The sequence below is a fragment of the Oryctolagus cuniculus genome, chromosome 18 (assembly GCF_964237555.1).
Source record: "Oryctolagus cuniculus chromosome 18, mOryCun1.1, whole genome shotgun sequence".
Lineage (NCBI taxonomy): Eukaryota > Metazoa > Chordata > Mammalia > Lagomorpha > Leporidae > Oryctolagus > Oryctolagus cuniculus.
The window spans coordinates 13,222,176-13,233,870 of NC_091449.1; the positions used below are offsets into that span (position 1 = coordinate 13,222,176).

Sequence of the window (11,695 nt, forward strand, 5' to 3'; positions counted from 1 at the left end):
TGCCTCACTCTGAGGGGGTCAGTGTGAGGACAGAGAAGCAGCCAACAGAGACACAAGCAGGGCAGACACAAGCAGGTCTGTGGCCGACAGCAGCGCCATGTGAGCGCCCATGCAGGGGCAGGCAGAGATCTCATTCACTGGGTCACTCCCCAGTGCCTGGGTCCTGGGAACTCGGTCCATGTCTCCCACCTGAGTGGCAGTTTTCCCACTGAGTGATGCTAACATCCCACCCAGCGTCTATAATTTCTATTTATTGTTTTCTTCACAGAAACTGAGGTGGGGGGGTGGAGAGAGAGAGAGAGAGAGAGCGAGCGAGAGAGAGAGACATGCATTACTCTCACGTTTTCCATGAAATTTATGGCAATCACAAGTGTATCGGGTTTCCACAATTTTTGCATCAGAATTAACATCTTATTTTTATTTTTATGATGTATGTATTTATTTGAAAGACAAATGAGGGAAAGACAGAGATGCACAGAGAATCTTCCATCTGGTGGTTCACTTCCCAAATGCCACAGCAGCTGCACTGGGCCAGGCAAAGCCAGACCAGGAGCTCCCTCTTGGTCTAGTGCATGGTGACAGGGTCCAAGCTCTTGAGCTGCATCCACTGCCTCCCAGGGCACTAGCAAGTAGCTGGGTAGGAAAGTGAGGCTCTGAGGTTCCTAACACTTTTTTTTTTTTTTTAAAGATGCTTGCTTGCTTGCCTTGCTTGCTTTCTCTCTTTCTTTTCTTCTCTCCCTCCCTTCCTCCCTTCCTTCCTTCCTTCCTTCCTTCCTTCCTTCCTTCCTTCCTTCCTTCCTTCCTTCCTTCCTCCCTCCCTCCCTCCCTCTCTTCCTTCCTCCCTCCCTCCCTCCCTTCCTTCCTTCCTTCCTTCCTTCCTTCCTTCCTTCCTTCCTTCCTTCCTTCCTTCCTTCCTTCCTAAGGCAGAGTCGCAGAGAGAGAAAGGGGTCTTTCATCTGCTGGTTCACTCCCCACATGGCTACAACAGCTGGAACTGCACTGATCTGAAGCCACAAGCTTCTTCCAGGCCTCCCACATGATCTTCCAGTGCCGTGGTACAGCAGGTTAAACTGCTGCATATGGTGCTGTTATCCCATTTGGACACTGGTTGGAGTCCTGGCTGCTCCACTTCCCATCCAGCTCTCTGCTATGGCCTGTGGGAGACTCGGTAGAGCTCATGGCTCCTGACCCAGCTCCAGCTATTGTGGCAATTTGGGGAGTGAACCAGTGAATGGAAGACCTCTCACTTCTCTCTGTCTCTCTATAACTCTGCCTTTTGAGTAAATATATATATACATATATTTATATTTATTATATAAATATATATTAATAAATATAAGTTATATAAAAATAAATATAAATATTAAATATATATATAAATATAAAGTGGAGCATCCGGGACTCCCACCAGCACACACATGGGGTGCTGGCACTGTAGGTGGTGGCTTTACCCGGTCACCACAGCACAAGCCCTAACAGGCACTCTTAATATGGGATGCAAGTATCTAAAATGGTGGTGGACCCCTACTCCGGCCCAGTGTGGGGAGCACATGGGGGTCTTGGAGGCCTTGGCTGCTTCTCCCAAATCCCAGGCCCTGAGCTCGGGATCATGTGCCTCCTCCCACCCCAGTCTCCTAGGCCTGCTCCACGTAATCTCGCTGCCCAATAATAAGTCGTTACCGGCCAGTGCTGCGGCTCACTAGGCTAATCCTCCCTCTGCGGCGCCGGCACCCTGGGTTATAGTCCCATTTGGGCGCTGGATTGTGTTCCGGGTGCCCCTCTTCCAGGCCAGCTCTCTGCTGTGGCCCGGGAAGGCAGTGGAGGATGGCCCAAGTACTTCGGCCCTGCACTGGCATGGGAGACCAGGAGGAAGCCCCTGGTTCCTGGGTTTGGATTGGCGCAGTGCGCTGGCTGTAGCGGCCATTTATGGGGGTGAACCAACGGAATAGGAAGACCTTTCTCTCTCTCTCTAACTCTGTCAAAAAAAAAAAAAAAGTCATTACTGTAACAGCCACACAGCTGTGTGCCGGCGGCTCTGCATGACTCCTGCAATTTCCTACTCATGCCTTGGAGCAACCCTAAGGCGCACCATCACTCACAGTCCCATGATGGGAAACAGGACATGAGGGAGAGATAACTTTGCTAAGAGCCCACTGCCAGCTCACCAGTGCCCCAGGCCCTGTCGAGAGCACGTTCCAGCCTTCCCAGTGTTCCTGCCTGTCCACGGCTCTCCTTTTACCCCATTTTGCACATGAAGAAACTGAGGTGCTTCCTTGGGGACAGGGAACAACATGTCCTAGGCCAGCAGAGCTAACCCAGGCCTGTGTTCTTTGCTGATGCATGGAGGGCAGGAAGCAGAGGCAGGAGGTGGGCTGGGGGCATCCAGGCAAGGAGGCTGAGAGAAGGTATGTGTGTGGGGGGGAGTGATGTGCTGATTCTCAGGCGTCCTGGGTCAGTCTGGATCCGCACAGCCCTGGGTTCCTCAAGGCCCTTGCTGTGTGGGCCCTGGACAACGGCTTCAGCTCCCTGAACCCCAATCTCTTCATCTGTAAAAGGGAGGAAGGACAGCTGGTTGGGATTAAAGGAAAGAATTTCTGAGACCTTCCCACTGCAGGTGGAGCTACAGAAGTGGGGACCACTTGGCGAGGTGCTGGCCCAGGAGGAGGTAGGAACGGGGGACCCCAGACCACCCCCTTTCTCACCGCCTCACATGCTTAGGGCTCTCTCCCTGCCTGCCTCCTACACAGCGACCCTCGTTTTGGACCAGTCCTCTGAGCCCCAGACCCTGTCTCCCTGGAAGGCTTTGCCGTGGACCTGTGTCGCACCCCCGCCCATCTCCGGAACCCTGCGCGTCCTAGGACTTCCCGTCTACAGGGGCCGGGGCTCTCCCAGCCCTGCTCCAGCTCTCCTACTCAAGACCACCCACCTTCTGCCAGCAGAGCTCGCCTACCTCTGTTTCTGCCACGGGACACCGAGGCAGTGGTCTGCATGAGAGGCACGACCAAGGGATGCGAGGCCGGCAGTGGGAGAGGGGGCTAGCAGGAGTGGAGTGGAGACCCGGAGCGTGGGGCGAGGGCACGGGCTTCGCAGCGGAGGTGAAGGCTCAGAGCAGGGGACCCCAGGAACCAGACTCGTGGGTGCAGGGAAGGGGCTTCTGGAAGGGGACGGGCATGGAAACGTGTGTTAGGAGGAGGCTAAGGGGAGGGGGCAGTGCCCTGGGCGCTGGGCGGTGAACCCTGCTCGCTGAGGGAAGGGAGAGGCCAGACGAGCAATGGAGCGCAGCGGGGGGAGCGGGGCAGGGTCGCCTGTGCAAGACTCAAGTGAGAAAACCCAGCAGGTAGGGGTGAGGCCGCCCCACGTCCAAGAGGAGGAGGAGGACCCCGCAGAGCTAAAGGCCGTCACTACAGAACCCAAAGTCCCAGTTCCTCCCACAGAGCTGCGCCTTAGTCAGGAGCCCCTGAGTGGAAGGCACAGAGCTGGACGCTGCTGTTGAGGTTCAGAGGGACAGAGCCTCAGGGTCAGGGGGAGTGAGTGCCCCAGGTCACACAGCGCAGAGGCAGCAGGGGCTCTTCCTGACCCCAGGCTCTCCCCATGACCCTTCCTCTTGCAGTGCAATCCGCATCTGAGCTGGGGGCCTGGGACAAGGGAGCCACAGGGCCACTCCCTGGGTGGGCAGATGGAGGCCTCAGGTAGACAGAGTGGTCAGGACCCATGGTGCAGGTCAGGAAGCCCACCCAAAGAGGACTCATGCCACCAAGGTCACACAGCTGAAAAGTGTCAGAGTCCAACTCCAACCCGGGCTGCAGCTCTGGGCCCTGGCCCTCAAACTGGGGGTGCCCCTGCTCCTTCTACCCCTGCCAAAGCCCTGACTCCTCTGTCTGCTCCTCCCAACTAGAAATCTACCAAAAATACAAAGAAAGCCGGCACAGCGTCTGTATGTTCTTCAACACGTCAGAGCTCCGGCAAGCAGTGCCCGAGCCCGTGTTGCTGTCCCGGGTGGAGCTGCACCTGCAAGTGCTCAAGTTACAGCAGGAGCAGCACGTGGAGCTGTACCAGGTGAGGAGGGAGCCTGAGCTGTGGCCAGGTGGGGGTGGAAGGCTGCTGGCCGCAGGTCCTCATAGACGGCCCCGGGAGGGGGAGGAGCACAGACCGGGGACTCCTGGGGCTCTGGGGAACTTCCCACTCTGCCAGGATTTTCAAATGCTTGGAAGGCTGGTGTCTTAGGAGCTGGGTCCTGAAGAAGTCAGGACTGTAGAAAGTCGAAAACTCTGGACAGGATGAGGCTCCAGTACTGTTCTGTCCAGTATGGTGGCTGCCAGTCACATTTCAGTTGATTAAGATAGACATTGATTAACATTAAATATTTCCAGTGTTCCGCAGTCATGTGGGTAGCAGCTGCTTTTTGTAATTCATTTTTTCAGTGTTTTGTGTTTAGATTAATTTATTTACTTGAAAGCCAGAGTTACAGAAAGAGTGGGATAGATACAGATAGAGACAGAGAGCTAGCTTCCATCTGCTAGTTCACTCTCAAATGACCACCATCACCAGGGGCTGGTCAGGCCAAAGCCAGGAACATGGAACTCCATCTAGTTTTCCATCTCGGGGCAGGGGACCAGATAGAGGCATCATCCACTGTTTCTGAGCCCCATTAGCGCGGAGCTGGATCAGAAGTGGAGCTGCCAGGGCTTGGAGCAGTGTTCAGATTCGATGCCTGCGTCACAGGCCATGTCTTAACCCACTACCCCACAACTCCAGCCCCTGAGGTTATTTTTTGTACTTATTGTTTATTAATTTGAGAGACAAAGAGGCCAATATATATAAAGTTCCCATCTGCTGGTTCACTCCCAAATTGCCTACATTGGCCAGGGTTAAGACTGGCCAAAGCAGGGAGGTGTGACTTCCACCCAGGTCTCCCTCGTAGGTGACAGGGACCCTACTACTTGAGCTACACCTTCCACCTTCCAGGGTCTGCATTAGCAGGAAGTAGGAGTCAGGAGACAGAGCTAGGTATCCAGCCCAGGCACCCCTCTATGGGATGTGGGCATAGTAACTAAGCCGCATACCTGCCCGAGCGGCTGCTGTGTTAGATGTCACTGATTGTGAAGATTTCCAGAAAGTTCTTGGACAGCATTTCTAGAGGAGGAAGTCTCCAGGCAGTTATTTGCCCTTCTACAGAGGCTGGAGTCCTAGAAGATCACTGACCTAGAATCTTTGCTATCTGCAGCATTAGACACACAGGACCATCGATGTGAGAGCCTCACAACGAGAGGACGTGGCCGAGTGTTCAGTTCTTGCAGTCTGAACTTCAGCTTCTTGCTGAAGCCCTGAGGTTGCTGTCCTACTGTCTGCAGGTCACACAGCTGGTTTCTCTTCTTTTGCTTTTTTTTTTTCTTTTCTTTAAGGAAACATTAACTTTTGGAAGGCAGAGTGATAGATCCTCCATATTCTGCTTTACTCCCCAAATAGTCACAAAGGCCTTGCTGGGCCAGGCAGCAACCAGAAGCCTGGAAATACATCCAGGTCTCCCATGTGAGTGGTAGGGGCCCAACTAGGACCATCATCTGCTGCCTTCCCAGGCACATTAGCAGGGAGCTGGATCAGAAGTGGAGCAGCCTGGACTCGATGCTCCTATGGGATGCCAGCACCGCGGGCTGTAGCGCAGCACACTGTGCCCCTACAAGCCCCAGACTCCTGGATTTGTAGACATGAGTCTCCTGGGACTGCTCAGGCCCATGGCTGGCCTTCCTGGGCTTTATCAAACACTGGAGCACAGAATGACACCTGACTAAGCCTTCAGCTCAGAACCAGGCTGTCACATCTGCCGACTGAACCCTCAGCACAGCCCAGGTGCTGGCACCCCAGTCTTGGCTGTGTGGGCCGTGCAGGTGCCTTGGGCCACAAGAGGGAGAGCACCCCCCAGTGCCTCAGGGAGTCGGGTCAGGCCCAGCACCCCATGGAGGCTTGGCTTTTCCTCTCTGGGGTGCTGTTGGAGACTGGAGCCTGCAGACACCCTGTAGGCGCCTGGGAGGCAGGGTCTGCAAGCTGCACCTGGAGTAGGTGGAAGGGCTGAGCAGCCCTGGTGTGGGACCCATTAGCAACATTGCTGGCCTTCCTGTCACCTTTGTTTTATCCTCAGAAATATAGCAACAACTCCTGGTGACACAACAGAGTGGTCATCATTTGCTTTCACCAAAGTTGTGCAGCAGTGGCTAAGTGACAGAAGTGAGATCAGGGTGTGCCCCACCCCCTGATTCTCTGGGGGTCGTGCTGCCTCCCGCCCCACACATTTTGGTATAAACTCAGAGGTGTGTGATGAGGTGTGTGGTTCACCCATGTCCTGAGCACCTGCTTTCTGCCCTGCCCGTGACAGGTGATGCAGGGGCAACAAGCCTGACCAGGACAGCCTGGTCCTGGCCTGCACTGAGCTCATCATCATCTGGGTGGTGGGTGGGTGGGGGTGGTTAGCTGTGCAGTGATGACCCAGAGTGGCCATGCTGGGATGAGGAGCCCAAAGGGAGTGCCTGGCCCAGCCTAGGTTCGGGGAGGGCTTCCTGGAGGAGGACGTTTCTGAGCTGATGTTGGAGGGCTGAGTAAAATCTGGAAGGAAGCAGTGAGGGGCCGCGTGTTCTGGGCAGGGAGCAGCCTGTGCAAAGGCCCTGAGAGCAGGCAGAGCCGGGCACAGTGCATCTGCCCAGGAAAGGACTGGGCCACTCCTCTCCCTCGCTGAGTCCACAGTGCCCAGGGGTCCCTCCTAGTCATGCACGCATCCCAGGACTCCCCTCAGGCTCCTGGCCTGGGCCCCGCCCTGTGTGGGAGGCGTGGGGGACACAGTGGGAGCAGGACAGCCCTGGGTCCTGCCCTCCTGGGTCCACTTCCCTCTGCACTTAGCAGTTCCTGCCAAAGCCCCGGAGGGCAGCAGTGACCTGGAAGGACCAAGGCTGTGAATGGGGAGGCAAAGGCAGAGGGGTTGGGGTCAGTGTGGGGAAGCCCCCATTGCTGTGTGGGCCCAGAGCAGGCACCCAAACTCATCTGAGGGCCAGGAGGGCTCCCTGGAGGAGGGCGATTGTGTGGAGACTCACAGGAGAATTCCTTAGACCAGGTGCAGTGAGGGCGCCCTGGGCCAGAGAGGGTGCCTGACAGGATCTCCCGGGTCTGGGTCGCTCTCTGTGCAAGCACACAGCCCAGGGACCACAGGCAGGAGGAGCTTAGAAACCATCACTCAGTCATTCCAGTCGCCTTTATCCCACATGTGCCCTCGGGAAAGCCCCAGGCTGAGCTTTGCCTCCCAGCCTTGGCCGCCTGTGTGACCGAGGGCAAGTCAGGTCCTTTCTGTATGTCAGCTGCTAGGCCTGTCAGATGGACAGTGGGGGGATTACAGGGACAGCACACAGGGAGGGGTTAGGTCAGGGCACCCAGTACCTGTGGACCTTGATTTTTAAAGGTGAGTGCTGGGGATGGAGAGATGTCCATCTGCTGGGCCTCTCTCAAATTCTTCCTAAGCCGTTTGTTTCTTTGCTTAAAGATTTGTTTATCTGAAAGGCAGAGTTCAAGAGAGAATCTCCCATAGGCTTGTTTACTCCCCAAATGGCTGAACCAAGCAGAGGCTGGGATCCTGGAAGTCCATCAGTGGCTCCATGTGGATGGAGGGGCTCAAGCACTTGGGCCATCTTCTGCTGCTTTCCCAGGCACATTATCAGGAAGCTGGATCAGAATTGGAGCAGCCCGCCAGTCCTCACTATGGCACAGTGTGTGAAGTTGCCACCTGTGACGCCTGCATTCCAGCCTACATTCCTCACGGGGGGGCTGTGTCATTCCCAGATGCTCCACTTGCCATCCAGCTCGAGCTGTGAGCCTGGGAAAAGAGCAGGACTGTGGCCACATGGGAGACTCCAGAGAAGTTCCTGGCTTCGGCCTGGACCAGTCCGGGCCATTATGTCCATTCGGGGAGAGACCAAGCAGATGGAAAATCTCTCTGTCTCTCCTTTATTTTCTGTAACTCTGCCTTTCAGATAAACAGTTAAAAAAAAAAAAAAAAAAAAAAAAGTCGATCAGCTGGGACTGGGACTGCTGCTATAGGATACCAGCTGCAGTGAGGGATTTCCCGCCACACCACAACGCCAGCTCCTGAGTGTTATTTACTCCTGGGAGCCAGGCCCAGTGGGAACCAGAAAAATAGGGGTTTCTATCCAGGTGCATCCTGCTTTCTACGGACAACAATGAGAGAAATAAACAGCCAAACAGCAATGTCAGAGGTCACATGTTATGGAGAAAATAAAGTGATGTCATGTCTAGGAGGGTGTGCATCCCAGAGGGCCTCTCTGAGGAGGTGACATGTGAGCCTCATGAGGCCTGAAGACAAAGCTGCAGGCAAGGCAAAGCGCTGAGCACCATGGTGGGGGGGGGGGCGGGGGGAGGGCTGTCCCAGGCAGGAGGAGCCCCTGGAGTTTGCTCCTTCCTTCCCCTTCCTCCAGGGTCTGGCTGGGCCTCCCACTCAGACTGCCTTCCCTCTCCCCACTCCCACAGAGGAAATAGAGGGCTTCCGCCTCAGCACCCGGAGGTCCAGTGACAACACAGATGATGTCCTCCAAGTGGACATCAACGGGGAGTCCATGGCCCTGGTTCAGGCCAGCCCCAACTGTGATCTGTGTGTGCTTGTGTGTGTGTGTGTGTGTGTGTGTGTATACCCCCAGCCCCACAAACCACACCATGCCATGTTCCATCCATCTGAGAGTCCCCACCCAAACAGGGATCAATTCGGCAGCCAAACTGGACATGCAACCATTCAGAACCCATTCTGGCACTTCCTGCTTGTCATCTACAACACACTGGACCGTATCATGTAGTCAGACATCTCCCAGCTGTGCTGAGATTTGGACAGCAACTTCTGCTACAGGTGAACACAGTGGTCCTTGACTGTGGCCCTCCGGGCTGTGCCCCTGGCTGAGCCACACTCGGCTGGGCTTCTCTTTAGCCTGAGGGTCGGGACCTGGCAGCTGGGTTGGGACCTGGGAGGCCTAGAACGTGGGGCCCGGGCCCCTTCCTGGTGCAGTGCAGCAGTCGGAGGCTGTCAGGATGTGGGCACGGGAACTGGAATGCGGTGTGGCAAGGCTGCCTTGCTGGGGGCTTCTGAGTGTCTGGGGCTGGAGTTCTAGAATGCTGGGTGAGCGTCTGTGACTGGGAGCAAGGCCGCTGGAGTCGAGGAGGCTGCCTGCTGGGAGCCTAGAGGGAGGAGACTGTGCGTTTTGGGTTCCCACACCCCGGGCAGATCGGAGCCCCCAGTGCTGGCCCCTGGCGTTGGGACATTAGGCTCCCAGGGCTGGGACCTGGGCTGAAATGGGAGCCCTGGCTGGGTGTGGAGGAAGTGGGGATGCTGACTGCCCAGGACAGGGTGCGGGCTCAGCCAGGGAGTGCGGGGCCCGGCAGGCGGCAGGCTGGGCCTCGTGTGCTGGCTGCGCGTGGCGGGAGGCTGCATGGGAGGGTGGAACGTGGGGTCCTGGAAGGCCTGGCGCCTGGCGAGCTGGGACGCGGGAAGGGCGTCTTGGAGCTGGAGCGCGGGGACCTCACAGCCCAGTCAGCTGGGGCCCAGGTCCCTGGAGTTCACTTAGAATGTGAGGGCCGAGCGGGGAGTCGCAGCCCACCCCTCCCCCGGGAGAATCTGTGGTGCTGTCCGGGCTTTCTTTCATGGCGTCCCCGGCTGGACCTCGCCCCTTGTCCAGGGCTCTTCCAGCACCAGATCTCACACCTGGGCTAGGACCCCCAGGGAGTGAGGGGCTGCGGTCCTGAGCGCCCTGGACTCTGGGAGGCAAAACAGGAGCTCAGCGGCGAGGGCGCTGCCCGGAGTCAGACCTGGCCCTGCTCAGGGCTCTGGGCCACGGGGACGCAGGCTGCGGAATCCAGACCTGGGAGCCCGATCCAGGGGACACCCCCCACACACACATGTACCAGGGAATCCAGAAAGTTGAGGGCAAAAAAATCTGAATTTATTTCGGTATAAAACATTCTCTGAAATCTATGTAGTTTTTTTCCTATATGCATTTTTCCATGTATTCTGAAAAAAATTTTGCATCAAAACATTACTTTGCCTCGAATTGATTCTAGAGATACAGATACTCCTGGCCAGTATTGTGGTATCGCAGGTGAAGCACCACCTGCAGTGCCAGCATCCCCTGGGGGTGCCACTTCGAGTCCGGCTGCACCCATGGTGTTGCCTAGCGGTGGAAGATGCCCCCGTGTTTGGTCCCCTGTGTCGACATGGGAGACCTGTAGGAAGTTCCTGTCTCAGGCCTGGCACAGCGAGGATGTTGCGGCCTTTAGGAGAGTGAACCAGCACAAGGAAGATCTTTTTCTCTCTCTCCTTTTCTTTGTCTCTATAACTCAGCCTTTCATATAAAATAAAATTGTTAAAATAACTAGAAAGCAAACAAATACTATTATATAGAGATTTGCAAATCATATATAATTATGCCATATAAGCATTAATGATATACATTTATATATTATATAGATACTATATATTATGTAGTAAATATTATATGTGTGTATTTATAAATGTATATTTCCACATATAAATATAAATAAAGATTTACATAAACAAGGGAGGGGGAGAGAGAGACATAACTGGCTGGTTCACAAATGGCAGTGATGGTGTATGAGTGGCTATGAAGATATTTGTTACATATAATATAGATAAAATACATATTTAAAGTTCATATTTAGGGGCCGGCGCCATGGCTCTCTTGGGTAATCCTCTGCCTGCAGCTCTGGCACCCCATATGGGCGCTGTCTAGTCCAGGTTGCTCCTCTTCCAGTCCAGCTCTCTGCTGTGGCCCAGGAAGGCAGTGGAGGATGGCCCAAGTGTTTGGGCCCTGCACCTGCATGGGAGACCAGGAGGAGGCGCCTGGCTTCTGGCTTTGGATCGGCACAGTGCGCCGGCCGTAGCGGCCATTTGGGGAGTGAACCAACAGAAGAAAGACCTGCCTCTGTCTCTCTGTAATTCTACCTGTCAAATAAAAAAAAGTTCATATTTATAATTACATAGGTATAACCAATCATATAAGCATATTAGCTATATAGAGACATACATTAAAAAGATATAGACATATTATATACAGGTACTAATACACACACGTTACATAGAAACATAGACACATACTACATACACACCTGTCACATAGAAACATACACACACTACATACACACGTTACATAGAAACATACACACCACACACAAACGTTACATAGAAACACACATACCACATACACACATGTTACATAGAAACATACGCACATACTACACACGTTACATAGAACACACGCACATACTACATACACACATGTTACATAGAACACACGCACACACTACACACATGTTACATAGAACACGCACACACTACACACACATGTTACCCGTGAGCGGGTGTCTCACACGGAGAAGCGCGGCTCCGGGAACTCTAGGAGGAGCCCAGGAGAGGCACCGCCCCTCTCAAGGCCTAGCCCGCGGCCGGCTCTTTCTCCGTCCAAACGTCCAAGCAGAGGATGGAGGAGCCCGCCGGGGACGCCTGGACGCCCACGGGACCCCACAGAGGCCCTCTCGCGGCTCCGGCCGGGCTCCGCAGCCCCCGCTCCCCCAGCCCAGCCCGCGCGGGAGCCCCGGGCTCTGGAACCTTCCGCGGGGGATCCTGACACCCACGTGGGAG

At 55.1% G+C, this 11,695-nt stretch overlaps 1 protein-coding gene across 2 annotated transcripts in view; it reads left to right on the forward strand.

Annotated features, from left to right (window-relative positions):
• LOC138843186 (transforming growth factor beta-1 proprotein-like) overlaps positions 1 to 8,858 on the forward strand; it is a 33,663-nt gene extending 24,805 nt beyond the window's left edge. For both annotated transcript variants that reach the window (XM_070062150.1, XM_070062151.1), the window contains one exon: positions 8,524 to 8,858. In XM_070062150.1, the coding sequence (XP_069918251.1) occupies positions 8,524 to 8,843 (320 nt within the window). In that variant the 3' untranslated portion in view covers positions 8,844 to 8,858. The remainder of the gene's footprint in view (positions 1 to 8,523) is intronic.
• Positions 8,859 to 11,695: the final 2,837 nt, after the last annotated feature.